The sequence below is a fragment of the Gallinula chloropus genome, assembly GCF_964237585.1.
Source record: "Gallinula chloropus genome assembly, chromosome: 5".
NCBI lineage: Eukaryota > Metazoa > Chordata > Aves > Gruiformes > Rallidae > Gallinula > Gallinula chloropus.
This window is the reverse complement of record NC_140090.1, coordinates 67,492,495-67,516,907: the sequence shown is the minus strand read 5'-3', so window position 1 is coordinate 67,516,907 and position 24,413 is coordinate 67,492,495. Positions and strand designations below refer to the sequence as shown.

At 43.2% G+C, this 24,413-nt stretch overlaps 1 protein-coding gene across 1 annotated transcript in view; it reads left to right on the top strand.

Annotated features, from left to right (window-relative positions):
• Positions 1 to 24,413, top strand: part of BTRC (beta-transducin repeat containing E3 ubiquitin protein ligase) — a gene marked incomplete at its 5' end in the record, with an annotated part of 116,894 nt that overhangs the window by 28,157 nt on the left and 64,324 nt on the right. The window contains one exon of the mRNA XM_084264375.1: positions 20,956 to 21,033. Coding sequence (XP_084120501.1) covers positions 20,956 to 21,033 — 78 coding nt within the window. The remainder of the gene's footprint in view (positions 1 to 20,955; positions 21,034 to 24,413) is intronic.

The window sequence follows — 24,413 nt, the reverse complement described above, 5'->3', positions numbered from 1 at the left end:
ACCAGTGAATCTTAGAAAATGCACCCAGTCTCCTGTGGGTAGAGCACGGCAGCTGTGTGGTGAGCACCTAGAAACCTACACAAGGCTCTCAAGATCATAACAAACCTTTTACTGACGTGTGAATATAACCAGGAGAGCAGCAGAGATGTTACCATATCCATTCATGTTGGATATGGTGTGTCTGAGATGTTTTCTGCAAACTGTAGTGACTCAGGGACCTTAAAAACATCTCTGTAGACTGTGTGTACATTGGAGCTCATGGTATCATGAATGTTTATGTCAAGGTTTCTTCTGCTGGATTGTGCTGCTGCTGACCTAACCTGTGGCAGAGAGTTGTGTTCACCAGCAACTTGCAAGACGAGGCATAATGAATAAGATAGAATCTCTCTGAAATTTTCAGTTTTGGTGAAAGTTCATTACCTACCTCTACAGGACAGCATGCAAAGATGATTTTGAATTTGGCTTCTTGCTCCCAGGGCTATGAGAGTACTGTGGAAGTAATCCTCTCGGTCTCAGGGGAGGCTTAAGTGTCTTGCATCATTTTGCTGCAACTCTTTTTGCTGACCCAGCAGTAGCACTGATGGACTCTGAAGGGTGTCCTGCCAGGCCTCCTTTGCTGAAGCAGACTTTTAGTGGGGGAGGGGGAAGATGACTTTTTATTAGTCTGAGAGGACTCTGGAGACAATAGGCAGAATTTAGACTCCTATTTCTAATCCTGATTTACATAATTTCACTAAATTGGATGGACCTTATTTTTTGGCTTTCTGATGTTAAATAAATCTTACATCTCTTTAAGCTGAGGTTTTAGAGAAACCATAGCAGTATATGGAAAACAATTTTTAAACTCAAATTTGGACTCTTCTTTCTACTTGAATTATTTTTGATTACTCAGAATAAGCATTATATTACAAAGAGGAAGGAAAATCAACTTTTAGCCCAAGATGTTCTTGCTAATGGTAGATAGGAACAATAACTTTTCTGCTATCACCATGATATTTGGAGTCAAATGAGTCAGCTGCACAACCATTCACTGTGTACTGCCTTCTTGGGGGAGTAGTAGGCCACTGACATTTCTATTTCTGCAGATCTTGAGACACATTTCCATGTATATTTACTGAGTATGGGAATTGGGGATGTCTGCCCTGCTTGCCATCTAAAATGGTATGTACACTGGTACTCTTCATAGCACTGACTGTTGTGTTGAGGAACACATTTAGTGCCAGCTGAGAGTGAAATTAAATTGCCAGCAACAGCTTCTGCAACAATGAGTCATGCGTGTTTCAGCTCATTTTCTTCAATGGGGTTTGGTCCCCATTAACTTGCGTCCTTTGAAGAAAACTCCCCTCTCTGAGGCATGGCTTCTACATTTTTCCAGTGCAGAAGTCTACATGGTAGTGGCTTGGATCATGCTTGAAGCTGTGTTGTTGCAGTATATCATAGTTCTTTTAATGGTGGTGTTTTTATTGAATCTTCAGGAAAGCACTGAAGACTTTCTTGTAACCCAGCAAATTTTCTCATACCAAGTTATTTTCTTTTTTCCATAGCAAGCTTGCTGTAACTGGAGAAGCATATCAATGTTCTTTGCTTGTGGCAAAAGAGAAGATGCCATCTGGAAGGCTACTTAGTCACTGCTGAATTTGTCTAGTTATTTACATGCTTACCTTCAGATGCTCAGACAGAAATGTGGAAAGAGGCTCTTTTTGAACAGCTCAGTTAAAGCCCTGCTGACTCCTCATGGGAAACATTGGCAGATAGTCGATTTAGAGATGATTCTGTTAATATGTCAGATAACTTCATTTTTCTTCTTTGTATGTTTTTATTACTGGAGACACGTGTGTGAAAACAGGGTCTTCTGATTCCTCAGCTCTGTTTGGCAATCCTCCCACAGCGGGAAAGGTTTTAAAGCTAAACCCAGGAATGGGGGAAGTAAGGACCTAGAGGCAGTTCTTATTAATGCTTTGTATCTCAAAAGGTTTTGCAGCTGGTAGGCTATTGTGATACTGAATTTCATAGAGATCCTGGTGGAAAGTGGCAGCAAATTGGACCAGGAGCTTTTATAAGGTGCTATAGGAAGAAGGGGCCAAAGAGGATATTTTAACAAGAGAAAAAGGCCAGTCACTCCATTGTCTGTGCCTTGTATGCCATATTTTACTGCACTGTTACTCTGCAAAGCAACTGAAAACTAGCCTGTGTGTAGATTCTCTTAAAACAAACCAACCAACCACAGACCCAACAAAACCTTATCTAGACCCTGTTCTTTTTTCCTAGAAATCCATGCTTTGGAAGTTTCCAGATGTGCCAACAGGTGTCTGTTTACATGAAATTTTTCATTTCAAGATACTTTACCTTTTAAAATATGTGCCATGCATGTTCACAAGGCTGAGTTTATATCACTTTTAATAGTCTTAGTTCTTTGAAAATTCTGACTTGTCATACTTGATGGGTGTAATTCTAAGGAAATAATTGTATTAATCCTTTCAGGTTTGCAGGAGTCCATAGCATGTCCTGAAGTTTACTTCTGAAAGCTATTGTATAAATTAGAAGACTTAAGGAACAATTTCATAGAATTACAGAATGGTTTGGGTTGGAAGGGACCTGAAAGATCACCCAGTTCCAACCCCTGCCATGGGCAGAGATGAACACCCTCCACTAGCCCAGGTTGCCCAAAGCCATATCCAACCTGGCCTTGAACACTGCCAGGGAGGGGGCAGCCACAGCTTCTCTGTGTAACTGGTTCTAGTGCCTCACCATACTAATACAGAAGAATTTCTTTCTAATATCTAATTTAAATCTACTTTGTTTCAAACTATTGCCCCTTGTTGTGTCACTCTATGCCCTTGTAAATAGTTCCTCTCCAGCTTTGCTTCAGGTCCTTCAGATAGCAGAAGGCTGCAGTAAGGCCTCCCCAGAGCCTTCTCTTCTCCAGGCTGATCGAGCCCAAGTCTCAGCCTGTCTTCATCGGAGAGGTGTTCCTGTACCTCATCTTTGTGGCCTCCTCTGGGCTCACTCCAACAGATCCATGTCCTTCTTATGTTGGAAGCCCCAAAGCTGGACACAGTACTGCAGGTAGGGTCTCAGGAGAGTGGTGTAGAGGGCAAAATCACCTCCCCTGATCTGCTGGTCATGCTTCTTTGGATGCAGCCTAAATGTTTGGCTTTCTGGGCTGCAAGCAAACATTGGTGGGTCATGTTGAGCTGCTCATCCACCAACAGTCCTGAGCCCTTCCTTTTCCTCAAGGCTGCTTTCAATTCATTATCAGCCCAGCCTGTATTTCTGCTTGGGACTGCCCCTGCCCACGTACAGGACTTGAACTTCATGCGTTTTTCATGGGCCCACCTCTCAAGCCTGTCAAGGTACCTCTGGATGGTATCCCTTCCCTCCAGCATGTCAGCCACACCATGCATCTTGGTCTCTTGTCAGCAGGCTTACTGAGGGTGCACTCGATCCCACTGTCCATGTCTCACTGACAAGGATGTTAAACGTCCTGGCCCCTGAGGAATGTCTCTGCTTAGACATTGAGCCATTGATCACAACTCTTTGAGTGTGACCGTCCAGCCAGTTCCTTATCCACTGAGTGGTCCATCAGTCAAATCCATGTGTCTCCAATTTAGAGAGAAGGATGTCATGCAGGACAGTGTCAAATGCCAAAGGTTATTTACCAAGGCAATCACAGGGAGTGGTCCACCTCTTCTTTTTTACCTAACCGACACCCACCACAAATACCAGCTTGAAGCTTGGGCACCAGTGGAAAAGAATTGTCTTGGTGGCTTTGTTTTGCCAGATCTGATACTTTATGTCTATAACAGGCTCTAGTAATTGGAGAGGGGGATTAACTTTCTGTGGCAGAAGTAGCATCTTGTTGAATACCGAAGTGTCTCTCTGGAATGCCAGAAATTCAGATTAGCTTTACCTAAATTGCGGGCCTTGATCATAAAGAGCTGCTCATCATGGCTTGTCAGATGAAGCAAACCGCCTTCTGCTTGGTTTTGCAGGAGTGAGGTGTGTCCTCCTTGGTCTTGGCAGAAAGTTCTGTCCTGGTTGAGGAAAGTGTGGGTGTATCGTGCTAGGCAGATTGAAGTAAACAGGAGCACTCCTGAGGTTGTGCAGCATGGCCCCTTGCTTTGGGCTGAGGTCACTTCTGGAGAAAGGTGAGAGTATGAAAGATGGAAGTGGTCTGTAGTAATGAAAGCCTGTTGCACTCATGAAAGAGAGATGAACTGATTTCTTGAATGACTTTTACATCTCTTTTCCTACTGTTTATTTTTCATGGGAGGAAGTGGGGTGCTTATTAAAGTATTGTCAGTAATAGAAACACTCGTGTCTGTAAATTTCCTTCAGCCTGTTCTTGTACTGTATTTCTCAGCAATCAGCCATCGATGTGAGGAGCAGTAGTACTTTATGTATGGCTTTACAGGAGGCTAATGCTAAAATCTTGGGATGGGCAAGCTGTGCCTGCTCAGAAATGCATTTGAGAGAAATGTGTTTGAAGGAAATTGTTCGCCTTTGAAGCCAGTGTTTGCCAGCGTGCATAGTTCTGCCTGTGACTGGGAGAGAGATGTGTCTGGTCAGTCCATTCTCTCTGTGTGGAGATGTGGCCGGCCTCGACCAAGCCTGCTTTGTATTCCCCCCTCATGCTCTCCCAGCGGCCTCCGAAATGTGCCCGTGGGCTGTTTACGGTGTGCCTCTGAAACAGAATCGTAATTTTGGTGACTAATAGCCAAAGCATGTGGCTCCAGCACCCCCCGGCTGGCGGCAGGCTCTCCCCTGGTTATGAATGTAGTTAGGTGGCCCCCAACTGTTTACAAGACAGCAGAGGTGAGATCTTTGATTGACAAGTCAGAAATGCATTAGATCATTCCCTCTGCCAGTCTGTGGTTCATGCTGTTAAAAATGTCAGCCTCTCCAAGTTTGAATGGCAGCCCGAGGGCCTCAGAAGCTTTTTGTTTTCTGAGATGGAAACACAAATTGGATGTGTGCCTGAGCGCTTCATCCTGGGCTGTAATTTCATCTTTTAGCTAAGAACCACAAGGTACATGAGCAAAGCACCCTGTAAACAATAATACTGGGGAAAAAAATAAACAAGGTCGTGTTTCTGGTACGTTGATCCACCGGTGTCCTGACCTCTATCACGTTGAACATCTCCACTCTGATTGCTGTTCCCTTTGGCATTACAATGAGAGGAGAGAGACTGACACGGGAGGCAAAGATTTAAAGTTGCAGTGTTGTTGCACATTCCTTGTATTGGCTATGAAATATTGAACTGCCACAATGTGACACCTGGTTTTTTAAGCAAAGTTTCTTGTTGGTGGTGTTCTGCAGCAGTTTCTCCTGGTCTTACCGCCTGGCAGGAGTAATTATAAAGGCGTGAGAAGTGATATGAGGAGTAGAAATGAAGCCAAATTAATTGTGTAGTTTTTGCACTTGACTCGAACCCTCATCTGTGGTTCAGATTTTTGGGAGCTTCACTGTAGGGAGGAGCAGGAGGGTTGTCCTAGTTGGAGATTTTTAAAAATAAATGCCTAAGGGGCTAGTAAACATTTTAGGTAAACAATCATACTTTGGCTTTATCCCCCTTTAAATCTAATGGCTTGGTCTGGCTGGTGGGATAACCTGTGCTGTGACACTGGGAAGCCCACTGAGCTCTGACAGCCCCTGGCTTGTGCTGCAAGATCTCAGCTCTTGGGCAGTAGCAAGACAAGAGATGCTTCCCTTCTTCCAGGTGGCAAAGAGATCCTTCTCTGAGGATCGTGGGGACGATTTGAGGATTTTTTTGGTAGTCTGTTACAGTTTAGTAATTAGAAATGTGCATTTATTATGTGCCCATACCGATTGTCAGGAATTGCATGTGCTTTTCTTAGCTCCCCAGCCTGAGTACGGAGCGGTGTGTGCCAGTACCCATCGCTGAGCTGTGCCACCCCGGTGTGCCCAGCGTGGTGACCAAAGTGCGCCGCGGCTAAAAGCCTCCCCTCCTTCAGCCGCCGCCTTAACGACCTTGTTACCGTGTAATGGTATGAAGAGGGCACGGTCTTTAGCACGCCGGCATTACTCCGGCTGATGAGCTTAATAAAACCAAAACTCGGGCGAGTTCCTTCCCTGCCGGTTCCGAGCCAGAGAGGTGTGCAGAGCCGGAGTGACAAACAGCATGTGCGGTGCCACGGTGAAGGCGTTACAGGTATTTGTAAAGCTAGCTCCGGCTCCTCAGGATTGTGAACATCTGCTTGGAGGTATTGTAGAGCTCCACAACGCACTAATTGAATTACTCTTTTCTGGAGTTGCAGGCTGCGCTAATTGAATTAGAATCAGGCTGTGCGCGCGCACGCCACCGCGCATGTGCCCGGGAGCGGCGCGGGGTGCGGGGAGGGGGCGCGGGGAGGGGGGGGAACGGGACACACACCCGGCCATCCCGCGGACTGTGCTGCGCCCTCCCGGCCCCGGCGGGAACTGCAGGGCGGCGGGGGGGGGGGGGGCGACCGGCCCCCGGCCCGGCTCCTCCGAGCCCTTCCCCTGAGCCCGCGGCGTTGGGAGCTCTGAACAGCCCCGCTTCTTCCTGTTGCTTACTGCGTTACACTTCATTATTCTGTAAATAACGTTTTAGTGACTTTTCCGTGCCCTCCCAGGTCTTCTCACCCTTGCCTAATCATCTTTCTTGCTTAATGCGGAGAGGGCGTTCAGCCTACCCCACTGCAGCCCCCTCACAGCAGTTATGGATGTTTCTGTGGGCTTAGCGCCGGGCAGAGTCAGCTGTAACCCACTTGGCTCGGTTGGCATTTGAGCCTGATGGCTCCGTGGGCAGCACTTCCGAGGGAGCCAGTGCCACAAGATCAGGCATACCTATTTCTGGAGCAGTGGCAAAGAGCTAATACCACATCCAGTAAGCAGTGTAAATTAAAAATTAAAATGTGGAACTTTACCGCAAATTTGGGGGAGTCCTGAAGTACTTTGTCACCCAGCGTTGAAGCCAGTGCTGGGCGGAGGTCAGTGACTCGGGAAACAGACCATGCAGAGGTGCTTCTAAGGAACTTCAAACGCACATGTCTGTCAGGAGCACAAAATGAAGTGTTTCTCCTTTGAAAATGTGCATTTACGTGGTCTACTGCAAACTGCAGGGGGGCAAACCCAAACACTTAAGGTGTAAATACACTTGCTAATTACTAGAAATTCTTAGCTGGAAGAGACACATGCTTTGCTCTGCTGTCCAGTGGGTTTCTTTTTGTTTCTTTTGCTTTCTCTTGGCTATTACTTACATGATACATAAAACCAGTCTGATATTCTCTTTCCTGTATTTATTGTTTTATAGACAACTGGATGACTCAGTTTTCCATAAAATTTCAGCCATTACCACTCAGCTTTCTGCGTGTTTGGTAGATCATTCTCATAAACCATATCAGAGATAAGCTGGTATTTATTTTGCTTCACTGGTTGTTTCTTAGATTTTGTTACTTTTCAAGTAGACAAAAATAATTTACTAGAATGCTCTGCAAACTAAGTAAAATTAAACTATGCTTGTCAAAATACATAAACAATACTGTGGTGTGCATGATTCTTTTTTTTATTGTGTTTGTATACTTGCCCTGTGTCTGGTGATGTTAAACAGAGCTTCTAATTACCACACAGAATTAGCAAAGAGCTGCTATATGTAGAACTTGGGAATTTTCAGTTTCATTGAAATTTACCTTTAACAACCTGCTGCCCCCAAAATGGAAAACATTTTTTTTTTTTTTTAAATGTATGAAATAGTTTCACATTGCCTTTGGAGGAGAATTCCCCAACAAATCTAGCCATTAAATTAGCTTTTATTTTATTTATGTTAGTAGCTGTTTCTCTGTAGCATTTTTATTTTTTTGTATAGATATATACGTATTTAAGTATATAAACCCCCCAGATTGTTAACCTCCTTAGCTCCTTTTCCAAGTAGTCGGGTAGACAGCTTCTAATAACAGAAATGTCCAAGTAACTCATTGATCACGCCCGAATGTTTATGTGGGTTCATGTTGAGTTCTTAAATGATTGCCAATATAATTTGGTACCATTATGTAATTTTCTAATTTGTGTCTGTATATAGTGAGATCAACCATCCACACTTTGCCTGTCTTCTACAAAAATCCTTGTGATTTATTCCCTCAAAATACAACCATATATCCAGCAAACAAAGGAAGCAACTCTTCATTCAGCCAGTAAAGCCGTATACGTTTTTACTTTCAGGAATATGCCTTGCTCTTCTGCCGCATCTTCAGAGTAATAAACTGTGCAGCAACCTTTTGATGTAGGTAATAACATTTGACCTTGCAACAGAGTGCATTCCCTTGTTGAAATGAAGACAACTAACATGTTGATGTTTTGGGTTGTTCTTCATTTAAAATAAAAAAAGAAATCGGTGTGTAGCCTGAGGCATTGACACGCGGTGCCTTCTTTTGGTAGAAGCCAGAAGGGAAGATGGTTGTGTTTGGGGGGATTGGGGTTGTCACCTTTAAAATAATGTGGGAGTGAGTTCGGTGCTGCATTAAGAAGCTGTAAGTGGGAAGGAATCCATTCCATCCAGTGTATAAAGTGCTTTTAAAAACAATCTATTTCGAGAACCTAAATTGTCCTGGGACCAGCTCTTGATATAAAAATTCATAGAAACCTGTTTTTCCGAGTGTGGTAACTTCTTGCCATAGTGCTGTAGTGTTAGAATTCACATTGGCCAGGTTGTTCTGTAAATTAAACAGTGACAGCTTCCCTCAGGGGAACAGCCAATGTATTTATGATGATGTGCTGATTACACAAAATACACTGCAAGCAGAAAACAGCTGCAGAGAACAAACCTCTTAAAAGAATACAATTACAAATAGCACCCTCAGTATTTCTAGTGGTGAGAGTAAAATACAGCATGCTAATGCAGGCTTCTAGTTTGCTGCCAAAGAAGAAAAGAGATCTACAAAGAAGAGGCTGAAGTATGGTTGGATGCACACACAGTGCCAATATGGAGTGGCATATAATCCCTTTCTGAAGGTGAAGGGCGAGACAATACCTCAGGCTGACTTTTTAGCTGTCCTTGTTTCTTAAAATTTCTGTGTTGGCTGGTGGGACGTTGGGGCTCTCTGCCTTGTCGGTGTTTTGACCACTCTAGTTCACACCCTCTGTCCTGGTTAAAAATTGAGGTGTGAGTAGGTGATTAATAAACAGTTTGCACTACTGGTTGGGAAATTATGGAACAGATTCTAAGAGATGTTAAGGGGGAAAAAATGCCCCTGCTTTATGGCTGATCTTTCTTCTCCTGCTATTTGTTTGCTTTGAGGGAACTTTTAGAAATAAATTTCAGTGGTTGTGTTTTTCATAGACTGCAGTGTCTCATTTTTAAAAGGTACTTGGCTTGTATGTGTAAGGCAGGGTCTTGCACAGGCCAGTTTAGGATTCAGTTTAGGATATGATAGTAAAACTCGAAACAAAATGTTACTGGAAAGACATCGAAGGTGGGACAAACTTGAGACGTGATCAGACCTTGGAAGAGACAGAGGTTCTTTGAACCTTTATTCCCTTGGAAACAAAAAATGAGAAGTAACTGGAATTGCTTTGTGTTCTGTGGCTGTATGCAAGAGAGAAGTTTGAATAAGGACTGCTGTGGTGGGATTTTGTGAGGGCTTGTGAAAATCAGGAGAATGTGGCAGTGGCAGCTCCCGCAGCTGCTAATGTCTCATTTTGGAGGGCTGCAAATACAAAAATAACCCATCTCCAAAGATCCAAAGCACAATCCTTTTATGTCCAAGATGAGCTGTCACATTTTGTTAAAATACAACATTTCCTTATGGCTGTGTCATGAATGCATGTGGGAGAATTCAAATATTGAGGATGCTCTTTCCATTGACATTTTGAGAGTCATTGATAGATAACTGTAATGCCTTTTAAAAGTCTGGGATTCCTTGTGCTTGGTTCTTTGTTATGTTCCAGAACCAGTATCAACAAAACATGTTTCAAACACCGAGCACAAAATCATCTGCTTAAAATAAAGAAATGTTTCCCTTTCAACATATAGATCTGATTTTAAAGCAGATGAGTTAACAACATTGGCACTCTAATTTGGAAGGACCTTAATTCACTTGCTTAAAAGAAGAATCAGGCTTTCCATCTATGGATTGCTGGTATGTACTAATAGACTGTTATTCATCTGTCTGTATTTTCTTTAAATCGTTTTTGAGCCTCCCTGTGTTGTCCTGCTCTGCTGACATGTATCCCATGTGGCAAGAAGGAGTTTTGTATAATCACCCTGCTTTAATCAATAGAATAATTGATAAACCAGATAAGATTTAAACTGATTACCTCCCCGAGTAGAACTCCCTGAGGGCCTTGGACTCTCTTAATTTTGACATGTATGTTGTGTACCCCGTGGATGAAGTGCAGTTTGAATTATCTGTTTTTATTTGCTTAATGACGGGGAGGGTGTTAAAGTCAAATGTTTAATTAACCCAGCAATGGGCTGCGCTGTCACTTACACACACATCCAGCTGATTGAGATATCTCACCGAGAATACTGAATAGGAATGATAATGTGGCACTGAGACGGAAGATTGCTTTTTCAATCCATTTGCTGGGTCACTGCTTTGAATGTCTTATTGGATGAAAGGCATTCAGCCTGGAAAAAAAAAAAATCAGCATTTAAGTACATTTTGTTTTCGTGGCCCCTCTCCACCAAGAAGTTAACTAAAACAGATATGTTGTAGGTTTAATAAGCCATTCATGTTATAGCAAAACGCTGCGAATAGTGGATCTCAATAGGCAGTGATCTAGAGCTGTATAATTTCCTATAGGAAGAAAATGTTTGCTAGCCCCAAGGTATCTGAAGACGAGATACTATACACATCTTTATCTTTCCTGCTTTGATTGCTTGACTACCCACCCCGTTTGATGGTCTCCATAGCAGGTCCACCTCTTTTTCCTTACCCAGCAGAGTGACATCTGTAATGACATTTTGCAACTCCTTGCTCTAGTTCAAGAAAATGGTGTTTTGGAGTTGGAATTATTTTGTAAAAGCAGAACCTAATAGTGAGATCTTTAAGCAAAATGTTACAGGAGAGGCTGTTGTGTTACCACATTCAAATTTGTTTGGTCAAAACAGGAGGACCCAGGGGTTTATTTCTTGCGTATTAAAAGGCTGTGATGCCTGCTAGCCAAATGGCATAATGGTGCCTAATCTGTAATTTTCCATTCTTTTATTAAAAGATTATAAAATGTTTTGCTTGATATGATGGAAGGTTGGGACATGTTCAGTCTTGTGCTATAGTCCAATGGTGGATGATGCTTCCTGTAACGAATGTAGCTTTGGGAGCTGGAAGAACCACCAAGGGCTGCCTGTGTGGTCAAATTACTGATGTGAGGCCCATTGGGAACATGGAGCTATGTCACCTGAACTGGTCCATGGTGGCTCTGTAGATACTTTGAACCTGTTCTAGAATGAAAAGCCAGTCACTTTGGCTGCAGAGTTGCCTGGTTGGTGTTGTCTAAGAGCTGTGAGTTCCTCTGCACAGTGTGGTGTAGACAATATGCTGTGGATTCACATCAGCCTGACACTGCACCGAGATCACTGGGTAACTGTTTCTTTAAAGAAGTGGACTGCTTCCATTCATTATTTTGAGGAGGAACTGTGCCTAAAAAGTTAACACAGTATGGGGACACAGAATTTGGGGTTTGTTCCCTCATGGTGTCATTTTGCCTTTGGGCAGGCAGGTTAACTTCTGCTTCACACCTTTGTTTTGAGTCTCCTTTCCACCTTTCTTGCAATGAAAAATTGGAAGGGGAAAAAACAAGAAAAGCATAAATCAGTACAGGGAAGTGTGGTTGAACTGGATGGAGTGGGAAAGCCATGGGCTCTAAGGGAGGGAGTGGTGTGGTAAGAAGTGGAGGTTGTCTTGTCTGCTTGACAGGAAAGCTCAGATTGAGAGGTTGGTTTATTAAAAAAAAAACCAAACCAAAACAAAATAGAATTATGAGTAGGTGATGACCAGGGATGGGAGGGAAAGGGGTTTTATATTGAGACCAGTGAGACAGCATTAGTCTTTCAAGGGTTATAGTTATAAAAAGTTAGAAAATAATGCTTCAAGACAGATACGAAATCTACAGCAAAACTAGCCAGTTTTAAAACCCGCTATTCAGAGCACTTGCAGCTCCTATGCAGATGAAGAGGTAATAAATATTGCACAAAGAAAGTTAATCTGTATCTAGAGAATTTTAATAAATAAAAAGTTTTAAAAAACTCCCTGGATCCATTGGCTCTTGCTCTAACTCTTGTTAGTACTAGAAATATGTTTTTGACACCTTTTTTGTGTTTTGGCTTATGTTCAGCGCCTGTAAAAGCTGACTCTGCTATTTTAGCCCCTTACGTGTAGGGGGAAAAGTCAAGAAAACATCTCGTTCCAGCATACAAAAGCACCGATAAAAACTGTGATTCAGGGGAGGGAAGAATCCTGGGAGCTGAGAATGAGAGTGTATAATTTCAAACTTCAGTACTTTTAACACCATTGGATGGTTGTTGAATTTTTGTAAGAGGAGTATAGCAAAATGAAAGCAACAAAGAAGGAAGAGCCGAGCCCTGACTAGGGGCTGCTGCATGTGAAATCCCTCTTCCTCAAGCATGTGTGGCACAATTCTGCAGCCTGGCAGAGAATTAACCTCAGCTGAAACTGTTTAAAGAAGAATTTGAGCAAGAATTTAAAAGATTGGAGAAATCTTTGAGGTTGTCCTGAAGAACAGAAAGATTTTTATTTATTTATTTATTTTCAGTGTGGGGAGCAGATATGGAGAGAAGTCACTAGTAAGAGACAATCCAAAGCACAGTGATGATAAGATTCAGAACAAGTCCTGGCACTGGTCTTGTGTAAGTGGCCGGGATGGAAATTTGGAAGTTTACCTGTGTTATGTGTATCATCAGGTTAATTGGATGTTTTCATCCACGCTTTTTGGGAATATGTGCTTTCTGTTCCTTAAAAAGATGTAGATAGCTTTGAAGTACTATAAAATCTTGGAGTACAAGATGTACGCTATAAAATCATGCATAGAAAGTGCTAGCTATAAAAGCATATGTATACCTGTGAAGGTGCTGATCGATTTGTGCTATTTAGGAAAAGAAATTCTGAAACAGACCTGGCTGTGAAAAAAAGGGAAATAATAAAATTCAACTAGAGGTCCTTGAGGCTTCCTGAGCTCTAACCTTGTTATGAGGAATGGGGAAGTCGAACTGCCTAATGCAGATGTCTGTGAGTTACAAAAATAACCAGATGTCCTGATTAGCAGAAGCAAATGTTCTTCCCTTAATCCACGTGAAATTATATTCAAAGGCTCTACGGATGTAATGCTTGTGTAAATAAGGCACCAACAAACACTGGAATAGAAAGGGCCATTGGCCAACTAGCTTGCAAGGCTTGAAAGCTTGAATATTAAAAACAAATTTACCACTGCTGACTCTCTTAAATTCACAGAACAGAAATGTTAAGCAGGGCTGCTTCCTGGGGAACGTGGAAAGACTGTTCTCATTAGCCATATTTTCTCTCTCTCTCTCTCTCTCTCTCTCTTTTCTCCGACTCTTTCGCTCTCATTTGAGAAATGTGTATGGAGTGAAGCTAGCTTTTTAAAATTTCCCTAAATGGCTTGATTCCAGCACCTGCATTTCTGTTACTTTTTAACTACAACTAGATTCATGCTCTTTAAAATGTGTCTCTTCTTCAGATCTTTGGTATTTGTGGTGGCTTTTGGTATTTTAACATTAAACAGACATTACTGATCTAATGCTAAGACTCCCCACATCCTTAACTTACCCTTTATAACTAATCAATAATTATTATGTTAAATAACTTTGTACGAAACTCATCTTGATGTCATGAACTTTCGTTATCAAGTCTCACTGCTTTGAAAATGTATTTTTCTAGTTATTGATTTGAATTAAAAGTAAGGAAAGGATCCATTCTACAGTTGTAAACCTGAAATGCTGTCCAGGTTTTCAACTGTGAAAAAGGTTGTTGAAACTTCAGTTGTCAGTGACAGCATTAACATAGATGCAGACCAAACTGGGACTTGTGTGAACACATGTGTGTGTCTCTTGTTGGAGGGGCGCTGTTGGACTTTTCCATTTTTGCCGCTGCTAGAGCTTAAATTATAAGAATTTAGCTTATAGTAGGTGCCAGAGCTGCTTGGAGATGAATTTGATCTTCATTTCTTTAGGCACCACACAAATATTCAGGGTGTGGGTGGAGAAATTCCTGTTATGGGGAGTTTATGAACGTATTGGAGGACAACCATCCAGGATTCTGTACGGTTAGCAGGATAATAGATACATAATCCAGGTACAGAGGTGCATACCAGTCTGCAAAGCAAGCATTGAAATGGAAGGCCAGTTTTGCTTACTCCCTTTCCTGATACTGGTTGCTGCAAAGCCGACTGCAGCTACTCTGCCCTCTCCTTCCGTCATTCTAACGCTTAGCCATAAACCCCTGGCAGAAGTACCATTTAACTTTAAACTTGTAAGAGCTGGGTAACTTGTCTGTGCCGTCATTCCGGGCTGGAGTCACCCCCTTGTGCATACACATTGCAATTTATGGTGTTCTCTAAAAGGATCCAATCTTGGTGAATGTTCGGAGCAGCAAATGCCAAAGAGGAATGAGGTCTGATACTTATCTCTGCATTTTCATTGCTGTGGATCTCCCTGTGTGTTACAGCTGTCATTTTTGGTTTATCTACCGAACAGGCAGAGAATTGCCTTCAAACTTGCAGCTTTCATACTTGTTTTTCTCAAAGAACATTGCTGATGTTAAGAGTTACTTTTATATATTGTAGTGACTGGCCAAATAAACATGAATTTGAACGTTTTGGGCCTCATTATAGGAGTAAAAAGGAGAAAGCTGTCCTTAAATGTTTTTAGTGCGTGCTAGCCCCATATTTTTTTAACGGTTATACTGCTTTCAGGCTGACATTGGCTATGCCAGGATTCATCCTAGCACTGTTTGAAACGGCTGAGATATTTATAAACTGACAGACAGCATTTATAAAATCAGGATGCTGACAGTCCCTTAACGATAACAATGGGCTTGGACTCATCTATCACTTACAAAGGTTATTGGAAAGGGAACGTAAGGCTTATGTGAGTCTCTAGTCTTAGGGTGGCACTTATTTCCACACATCTCTCTCTCTTCCCTTCCTCCCCCTCCCCTTTTCGGTTCACTCTGGCTGACATGGGCATCAGGCAGTCACAGCTGATTTCTCCTTACCTTTACCCAGCAATTCCATGTCCCATTTCCTGCAAGCAGTTGATGCAGGTTAGAAGATGCTAACTTTGTAGCATCTTGGGGCAGCCCCGAATCCCCCTGACTCCCCCCTGTGCCAAACAAGAGAAACATCCTGATTGCTGACAGGCTGCTAGCTTGAACTGGGAAAGAACAACAGTGTGCATTGACTGACAGACTTAACCTGGGGCTGGGCAGGGGTTAGACAGGCCTTCTGCTTCCTTTTGGTACAGCACCAGTCTGCAGGCAGAATGCTGATGCCACTTTATTCAGTGGCTCCATCTTGGCTGAAACAGTACCCCTCTGTCCTTGGTGAGGAAGACTAAGCGTGGCATAGGGACACTTCAAGAAACATGAGAGAGGATGTCAGTTATTGTCAGGCTCTGGTAGAATGCTGTGTTTGCTCAGTGTACCTAGGATAGGTGGGTCATGTTGTATCAACAGTTTGCACCAGAAAAAGGGGAATGCACTATTTCACTGGTGTGGCTAAAGCATTTATTTTAATGTGGCAACAGAAATAGGGAGACAGCTACATCTGGCATCCAGTTTGCCCTTGAAACACTTGCTCTACTGCAACTGTTTGGACACTCTGTTCCCACTGCATTATTTGCTTAGAGACCTGAAATACCCAAGTAGATTTCCTACCTGCAGTTGGATCTGCTGATACCACTAAAAACACACCCTGCCCCGGCTTCTGTTCGAGCTGATGTATACGCACGCAATGGCTAGAGCGAGACTTGATTGGCTTGAGGGGGTCTATTTATCAGGGAACTCGATTAAAATACAGACTGCACATGACATCAAATTTGTAATCATTTTTCCACAGCAAGCAAGCGTTTTCTGTATTGGATGCAGGTGTTTAAAGCAATAGTGTGTTTTAAGGGCCAGTGCAGCACAAATTCTGGCCTTTGGGATAATGACAAGTGTTTTGCCTGCATAAACAATAATATTTTTTTCTCCCTCCCTGAGGTCCACACACACCTAGTTTCCCTCAAGCTCATCATCTCTGTCAGGTTAATCAATAGGCACCGTATGGCAGAGGGTCAGTAATCAGTGTCATCGTGCCTTTAAATCGTGTTGAAAATTTGCTTAAAGCCTGGGCCAATTAACATCGAGATGATGAATGGATGGGTAGATGGGAAGAGCCTGGCGCTCAGGGGCTTTGTGAGAAGGAGATGCTCAGCTGTTGAGCAGCAGACACCAGCGAATAAAATCAGCCATTCATGTGAGCTCAGTCCACCCACTCTTAATGATAATGTCAATCTAGCAAAATATATACACATTGGAGTTGTCATGAGTTCATAAATCAAAGGAGTTTGTCAAAGGCATTCAGATTAACGAGGCAGCAGCAATAACAAGTCAAATTTGCATAGAGAATTGCCTGAATCTCAGTAAATTATGATCCTGTTTTTCATTTGATTATTTGCTAATGTCTCAAGAGGGAGAATGATTATATTAGCATGCAAAATCTACTCCAGAAGTAGAAATCCGAGGTATAGCAGACCAGCACACGATGACAATTAATCAGTTTCTGCATACTAGCATAAACGCGCAAGGCCCAGAAATGAACTCCTTTTTTTATTATTATTTCTCCTTGCTACTGATCCAAATGGTTCAGCTTGACAGAGACTTTATATTGCTTTAACAGTGTTCTGAATTGTGCCTGCAGGCAAGACATAGTTATGCAGCTATAACCAACCTATCCATCTGCCAACCAGATTGGAATTCTCCTATCCAAGGCTTCCATTAACCCCCACTGACAGCTCCAAACAGGATTAAGAATTTGAAAGCATAAAAAATAGTTGTGCTCTTCGCATAGACACGTGCTTCTCCTCCACCCCCACCTCCCCACACTCGGAAAAAGGCTGCGTCTGTACTCTTTTATAATTAGTGCAGGGCAGAACAACACCAAAGAAAGCCTCCCCCAGTTGGCAGGGGTTTGATTTCCACCGCTATGAGCGAGGCGGTACTAAAGGTAGCTCTGCCCAATTGGTAGTCCCTGGGAGTGCATTTCTCCGTGTGTTATATCTCGTTCCCAGCAGTGCTTTGCTGGGTTGTGTACACGAAAAATACGGCGTGTCATCTCCCGTCAAACGCTTCAGCCTTGGGATTTCGTATGCGTCGTGGCGTGTTGTGTTCAGTGGTGGAGGAGGCTTCACGGGGAGAGTTAAATAGTAATAATTTCGTAGTGGTCTTTAAGACAACCTGCCATGGAGTTATATTCTGTTAATTACAGGCTGAAGTTTTAAATGCAAATCAGTTTTAAAAGCGTCTCATTACAGACAGTGGCCATTTTAGGAAAAATGGGCTATGGAGGGCAGAGCCCCTTTACGGGAACCTCCCGCCAGAGGGAAATTGTGAAGGTTACAAGAACTGTGAGCTTGGGTTTCCCAGCTTCGCTTCCCATCGCTTCCACTGTCATTGTGTGACCTTGGGCAAATTAAAAAAAAAACCATAAATATTTTGCCCGTCTGTGGAAAGGTGGGGGCAGAGTTTATCTCACCAGCATTGATCAGCTTGTGCTTTGGAGACTTCAGTGCTTCTCATCTTATCTTGCTTGTCCTTGTTCAGAAGGAGAGACCCCTGTGCCTAAGTGCAGACACTTCTTAGCTTTAGTTCTGTGAAGGAAAGCTTGCCTGAGGGATTTAAATTTTTTTCCCTGATGCAAGGCACTTTTCAGCTTTGTATGTGCCGGCTTTCTTCCCTTCTTTCACCCTAACAAATTCCATCATTCCTCTACTGCCTATCAGGTACGGTACTGCAGATCTTTAATATTCCCAGTGAGTACACCCAACTTACCGTCTGGACACCAAAGGCTGCTTTCCAGGTCTGTGCCCGAGACGAGTGTTTCAGTAACCACGAGAGGGTGCTCAGAGCTGTTCCTCCCTTTGTCTGCCTCCCTTGCGGCCGAGAGCATCACTGAAGTCCTGCTGAAGCAAACCTTATTCTGACCTTGCACGTGTTTATCCCTCCTCCCACCTTGTTCAGCAAGGAGAAATATATAGATGTACCGTTTCAGTCAATTACGTTATGCTCTTCCCATGGCCAGGGCTAAGTGTTGCCCTATCAAGTGAAATTCACTTCCGCGCAGCTACGGTTAGTCCTGAAATGTGCAGGGTCTTGTACCTGTGCCTGGATTGATGGGCTCCCTATTCCTGAGAAATGAGCGGGAGTTATAAACATCTGTGCTTTTCCTTAAGCGTGATGCTTTCCAGTCATTCCGTCTTCACCGAGCGGAACTTACTTGCCGACAAAAGTGCATGAGCAGCGCTCCTCTTTAATAGTCAGCTATCGGAGCTGCTGCGTTGGTGCTGTAGAATGGTGAGACGCCAAGCTGTGAACCACCATATGCACTTGGCAGTCTTTGTCTGGTCTTTGTTCAGCCAACCTCTTAGCCTTGCCACCTATAAAGATAATGAATGCAAAATGGCCCTCTGCTCGCTCTTAAAATCAGATACTCAGCTTAAAGAAAAAGTAGATAACTTGATGCTTTGCAGTAACTAGGAATTTCAAAATAAGGGCTCACAGTTCACCAGCAGCACTGATTTCCCTGCTTTATTATCTTTTTTGAGGGAGGATCCTTAATGGCTTTGAAAGATGAGAAGAACGCAAGATTTCACTGACATAGAAAGATTATTTGGAACGGGGAATTGTTTTGGCATTGATTGTAGGGAAGGGGATAGATGTTGAAAAAGCATCCAGAAATAGTAAACAACCTGCTAGCTCTCCCACCAAAGTGCATTTCCTGGAAATAGACAGTAACTCACCTCACATTCTTACCTTTCTCACACGTAGTCTTTTTCTCCAAAGCACAAAAGTTAAAATCCTTCCTTGAATTAATCACTTACTAAACTGTGTTTTGTGAGCAGAAAAGAGTAGCTTTAATGCCTGACCTTCCTTTTTGGAGATACGTGACTCTAGCCTTTTATGTTTTTATGATCACAGTCCTTTCTAAACTGGATTTAATATAATAACTTGGTCCTGGCCGAGACCTCATATGTAAACTTTTAAAAACTGGCCTTTTACAGTGATTTATCAGGCCTGTTTAGAATTGATTTCCATTATAAAACACTGGTTACAGCAGCCTGGCTGTCACGATGCCTTGCAAGTTCTATATCTTGTTTTAAAAAAAATAAATACCCAAAATCACTATTTGGTCTGCAAGCCTTGATGTGTGCAGAATCACCCTGATGGGTTTATGACATCCCAGGTGGGGTTTTTTTGTTTTGTGCCTCCCTCCCCTTACCTGTCATTTCTCATCAAATGGCTTCTACCCCTGCCCTACCTCCTGGCTGTACGTTCTCCTCCCCCTCTCCAGACGAGCAAACCTTAGCTGCTACATGGTGCCTGGTCACGCAGCTCTGCGGCGGGCACAGAGCACGCTGCCCTTCTGATGGCTTCCCGCAGCCTGCTTGCTCTCTGCTAGCCCTGCTCTGCCACGCCGGCGGTGCGCAGGGCCCTGCTCCTCCTTTGCCAACAGATGCCACTTCTGTCTCCTGAGGTGTTGGGCTGGAAGCTGGCTCTGCAAGAAGCCATGCTCAGCAAAGGACAGGTTATTTGGGGGACAAGGGGAGAGAGGTACAGAATACAAACTGAATGTACGTTCTCTGGAGCTTGCCTGTAAGTAACTGGGAAACCACCCTTTTCCTGGCAGAGCTCTCCCTAAGCAGTTTTTCTGTATCTCTTTAAAACCTGTTTAGTTGCTCACTACTGAATGCGTGGGAATGTGGCCTAAGGCTATGAATACTGTGGTGATCAAACTGATTCTAGATGTGTGTGTGGGATTCCCCCAAAGCTGGCTGTCATTACTCTATCAACTGCAGTGGCTGAACCTGCGCAAAGGAGCACTGTTTTCCCGAGTAGCTGACTTTGGCAGTGAGGACAGAATTCTCTCCATGTACCCTGTGGTTTTTAACCAAATGTTTGCTACAGACTCTGTGTCCTGAACTAACTATCACCTGTCTTTAAAACAGGTAATATTTGGTTTTAATCGTGAGGCCAACAGGATGAAAGTCTGGTGATCTTTCACTTATGCAAGAAAAGCCCTCGTGTTTCTTCTGGTCCACCTTCTCTTGTCTTACTGGTGCTCTTTTCTGATTGTTTTAGAGAATCAGACTTTCTAGAAATTGTATGGATATGTAGAGTCAGGGGACTGGAGTGAAAAACCTAGCCATAATATCCTACGCTACCAACACCATTTTATTTTTCAAAGGATCTCCTGACAATCTCTATCATCATTTATTTCTCTATGAATTTAGGCAGCCGAACAGACTCAGTGCAATTAATAATTGTTAGGCAGATTAAACACATAGGGGCACAGAGAACAAAAGTTGTACCCATTAGCAGCCTTTTGCTTTCAACAGGTTCCACTGTTAGAAATCGTTGTTCTGGGGTGTTCAGGAGCACTGGTGTTGCTGTGCTGATCCAACCACCATTTCAGCTTTTCAAACTTGCTGTTGCTGGTAGTTTCAGAATAAATCCCCAAAGCACAGGCTTCGTCAGTAGATACCTGTACAGTGGTGCATTGTTGTGTTGAGGAGAAATTCTTTCTCTGCCATAACAAGCTGTTTGGCTTAAAAGTACAAGTTAGCCTCCGGTATATGTGTGCGTAAAATACTACAGCCTGTGTAGAACAAGTATTCTGTTTCGTTTCTTCTCGCAGAGTAATATTAGGGATGAGAACTGAATTAAAGCTTACTTTCTTTCACAGAATTCCTCTGAGAGAGAAGACTGTAATAATGATGAGCCCCCTAGGAAGATCATTCCCGAGAAGAATTCACTTAGACAGGTATGTGATCAGTCTCTTTAAAAATGCAATAAAACTTTCTAGCTATTTGAATGCTTAAATGCTTCTGGAAGCTGAAGTCTGACTTGTGCTCATGGAAATCCCTTCTTTCTGCCTTTGAAATCTGAACAAGTCACATTGTAACCAGGAAAATCAGATACAGAGATTGAGCCTTCAGGAGAGTTTGATGGAGCTTTCTAAAGAAATCTAGACTTCTGTATAGTGCAGTCAGCTGTGACTCTCTAGTTTTACCTTTCTCCATTTGGTGTTCATCAAGACCTCTTCAGCCTTTTCTTCTGTAATTGCTCCTGTCTTGTTTGTAGTATATTTTGCCTTGCTGCAGATCAGTCTCTCAAAGCGCTCTACAACAATTAAGCTTTTCTTTGCCCTTGAAGGTAAATTTTCTTGGAGGTGATGTCCAGGTTAATAACCTGAAAAATGACCTGTTCTTGTTTCTTCTACACGTGTATAAATTACTAATGGGTAGAAAGGAGAAAGGATGTTCTCATAAAAGACAGTCTCCTTGCCTTTTATGTATAATAAGGCAAATTTCGTACCAATTCAAAGGAATCTTATGTTTTTTATTCCCCGTGGTCAACAAAGAGAGTTTGTCTTGTGATATCTGGGGGATGTAAGTTGGATTTAGTGATTTCAGATCCTTTTTCACCCTGTTCTTTCTCCAAACTGCAACCTTCATTCAGCAGAAGCAAAAATATGTGAATGCCTCAGCTGCCCAAGGTTGCTGCCTGGCGTAACAGAGTTAAACCCATTGATGGACGTGACTTAAGTGAATACCCCAGACTACCCATTGCAATAGCTGAGTGTCCTGGTTTAGCCCCAGCTGGCACTTCAGCACCACATGGCTGCTCACTGACTCCTACGGCCCTGTCCCAGTGGCATGAGTAGGAGAACTGGAAGAAAAAGGTAAAACTCATGGGTTGGGATAAGGACAGTTTAATAGAGTAGCAAAGGAAGAGAAAAACAGTGATACTAATAAAAGAATAAACAAAGTGGGTGATACCTAATGTAATGTGTTTACACCCAGAACCCGATGCCCAGCCTGCCCCCAAACAGCAACTCCTTTTTGCTGTCCAGCCCCCTTTCTCTACTGAGCATGATGTCTTATGGTATGGAATAACTCTGTGGCTAGTCTGGGTCAGCTGTCCTGGCAGCGTCTTCTCCCAACTTCTTGTGAAAATTAACTCTATCCCAGTAAAAAACCACAACATTATTCACCCTTATTCTATACCTTCTATGTCATGGCCAGATCCTATGCTGTCCAATTAATCACCACTTTTCTTGTCTTAAATATATAGGCCATCCCTCTAAAATGTCTGAGTTTGTTTAATCCATGACTTTGGGCTACATTTGCAATAACACTCTTTCAGGGCAGGAGAATTGGTGTGTGGTGTGAGATTGTTGCATGCTGCATCTGAAGCTCATGGCTGATGTACCTGGTGTGGCCTGTGCTCATGGTCTGCACATTGAAGATGTCAGTTTTGATGCAGTTGCTGGGCATTGGTCGCTGAAGACAATTCTAGTTCCACCATCGCTGCACTTTGCTTGGTTTCATCAAAGTTCATCCTTTGTTAATTTGGGTGATTCTTGTGTCCCCTGGTGCTTTCTGTCAGGGAGTCCAGGTAGGGCCATTCACTCTGGCTGTGGTGCAGAGCACGCTTTCACATCTGCCCAGACTGGCCCAAGGGCTACTGCATGAATAATTTCTTGTTATCAGTCCTTTGGCTCTTCTTCAAAGCCATAGTTCCCTCAGGTATGGGATACCTCTCCACGGTGGTCCACTTGTGTGTATGACATACAGCCTCTTCACTGAAGGGATACCTTTCCCTCCCACCTGACAGAAATCGCCTCCAGAAGCTGAGCACCTGTGTCTTTTTCCTAACCACCTTGTCAATGCCCCCTTCCCTAGAAAGGTATCCCAGTTGCTTGGCTTGCTTAGGCTCTAATTCCAGCCTGCTGGCCCCCTTATCCCAGCAGCCAGGTGATAATGTGCTCACCTGGATCAGGTGATTACCTCTGGTTCTGGCTCTTTCCCCTGTTCTTGTGATGGTCTTGGTTCATTGTCAAGCACAGCAAACTGATTTTTTGCTTTATTTCTTCCTCTTTGTCTGTATAGGGGCGACTGATACCAGCATGGGTTGGGTTCTTGGTTCCACTGCAGTGCCTGTCACTGGGGTTTGAGTAGCCACAGTGCCTGTCACTCTGTTTTCCCCCTGAGGATGCTGCCTAATATTTGGTAGATGCTGGCCAGGGCCCAGCACAGGGCTGTAAGTTGTGTCTCTTTGGAATAGCCACAGCATTTTCCTTTAGAATATTCTGTCACTTTATCAGTGTCCTTTAGTTGTTCATGAGTGAAGCTCCAAATCACTGGAGGTGAGAAGTCCTCTAGATACCTGCCCATGTTCTTCTGACATGCTGTGCCACCTCTGACTATTCAGCCATTGGGGCTGATCTCTGGGTGCTATTCTTAAAACAATTTTTTTAAATGCTAAGCAAGACCTGAAACACATCTAGGAGACACAACAATAAGAGTATACTGGCTTGAACATCCCAAATTCAAAATTTCCAAAAGCTGTAACCAGCCCCAGCCAGCAACTAAGCATCACATGGCCACTTGTTTAGCTCCCCAACACTGTTATATACTGAGGTGTCCTCTTTTGGTATGGAATATGCCTTTGGCTAGTTTGGGTCAGCTGTCCTGGTTGTGGCTCCTCCCAGCTTAGTGTGAAAGTTAACTCTATCCCAGCCAACCACCAGGACACCACGATTTTGTGCCTGTTGTAGAAGGGATTTTCGTTCTTTCCGTAGATGTAAATAGAGCTGGCTGAGCATTTTGAAAGCTCAGATTGCTCCTCTTCTCTGTTAGTGACAGACAAGAAGCAGTGGGGGGTTTTGCAACTCTAGTTGCAGAAATCAGACACAAACACAGGCACATGCCCTTAGTGTCTGTGAATAGAATGATACTTATTGGAAAGATCTGCATCTCCCAGGAAGGTATGCAGAGTAGCGACCCTCTCTTACATCTCTCCATATTTTATAAAAAGACTTGACCTGCAAATGCTGTCAAAGCAGTAATGCACAAAAAGTGCCTTCTGCCTTAGTGGAAAGATGCAGACTTGGTAAATATTGAGTGCACTTTCATATTTTCCATTCCTCCCTTAGGACACCACTGTTAAAATTTCATTATTGGGGAGCATGGACCTGTATGCTCAGAGGAATTGAATGTGTGTAGTCGGTAGAGGAGAAGTCTGCTTACTTAAATGGTCTTTCCAGTCAAGGTGTCCGTGTATTTAGTACTTTTTGATCAGTTTTAGAAAATTAATGAGATGCATCAGACCACTTATGGGGAAGTATGATGTCTTGAC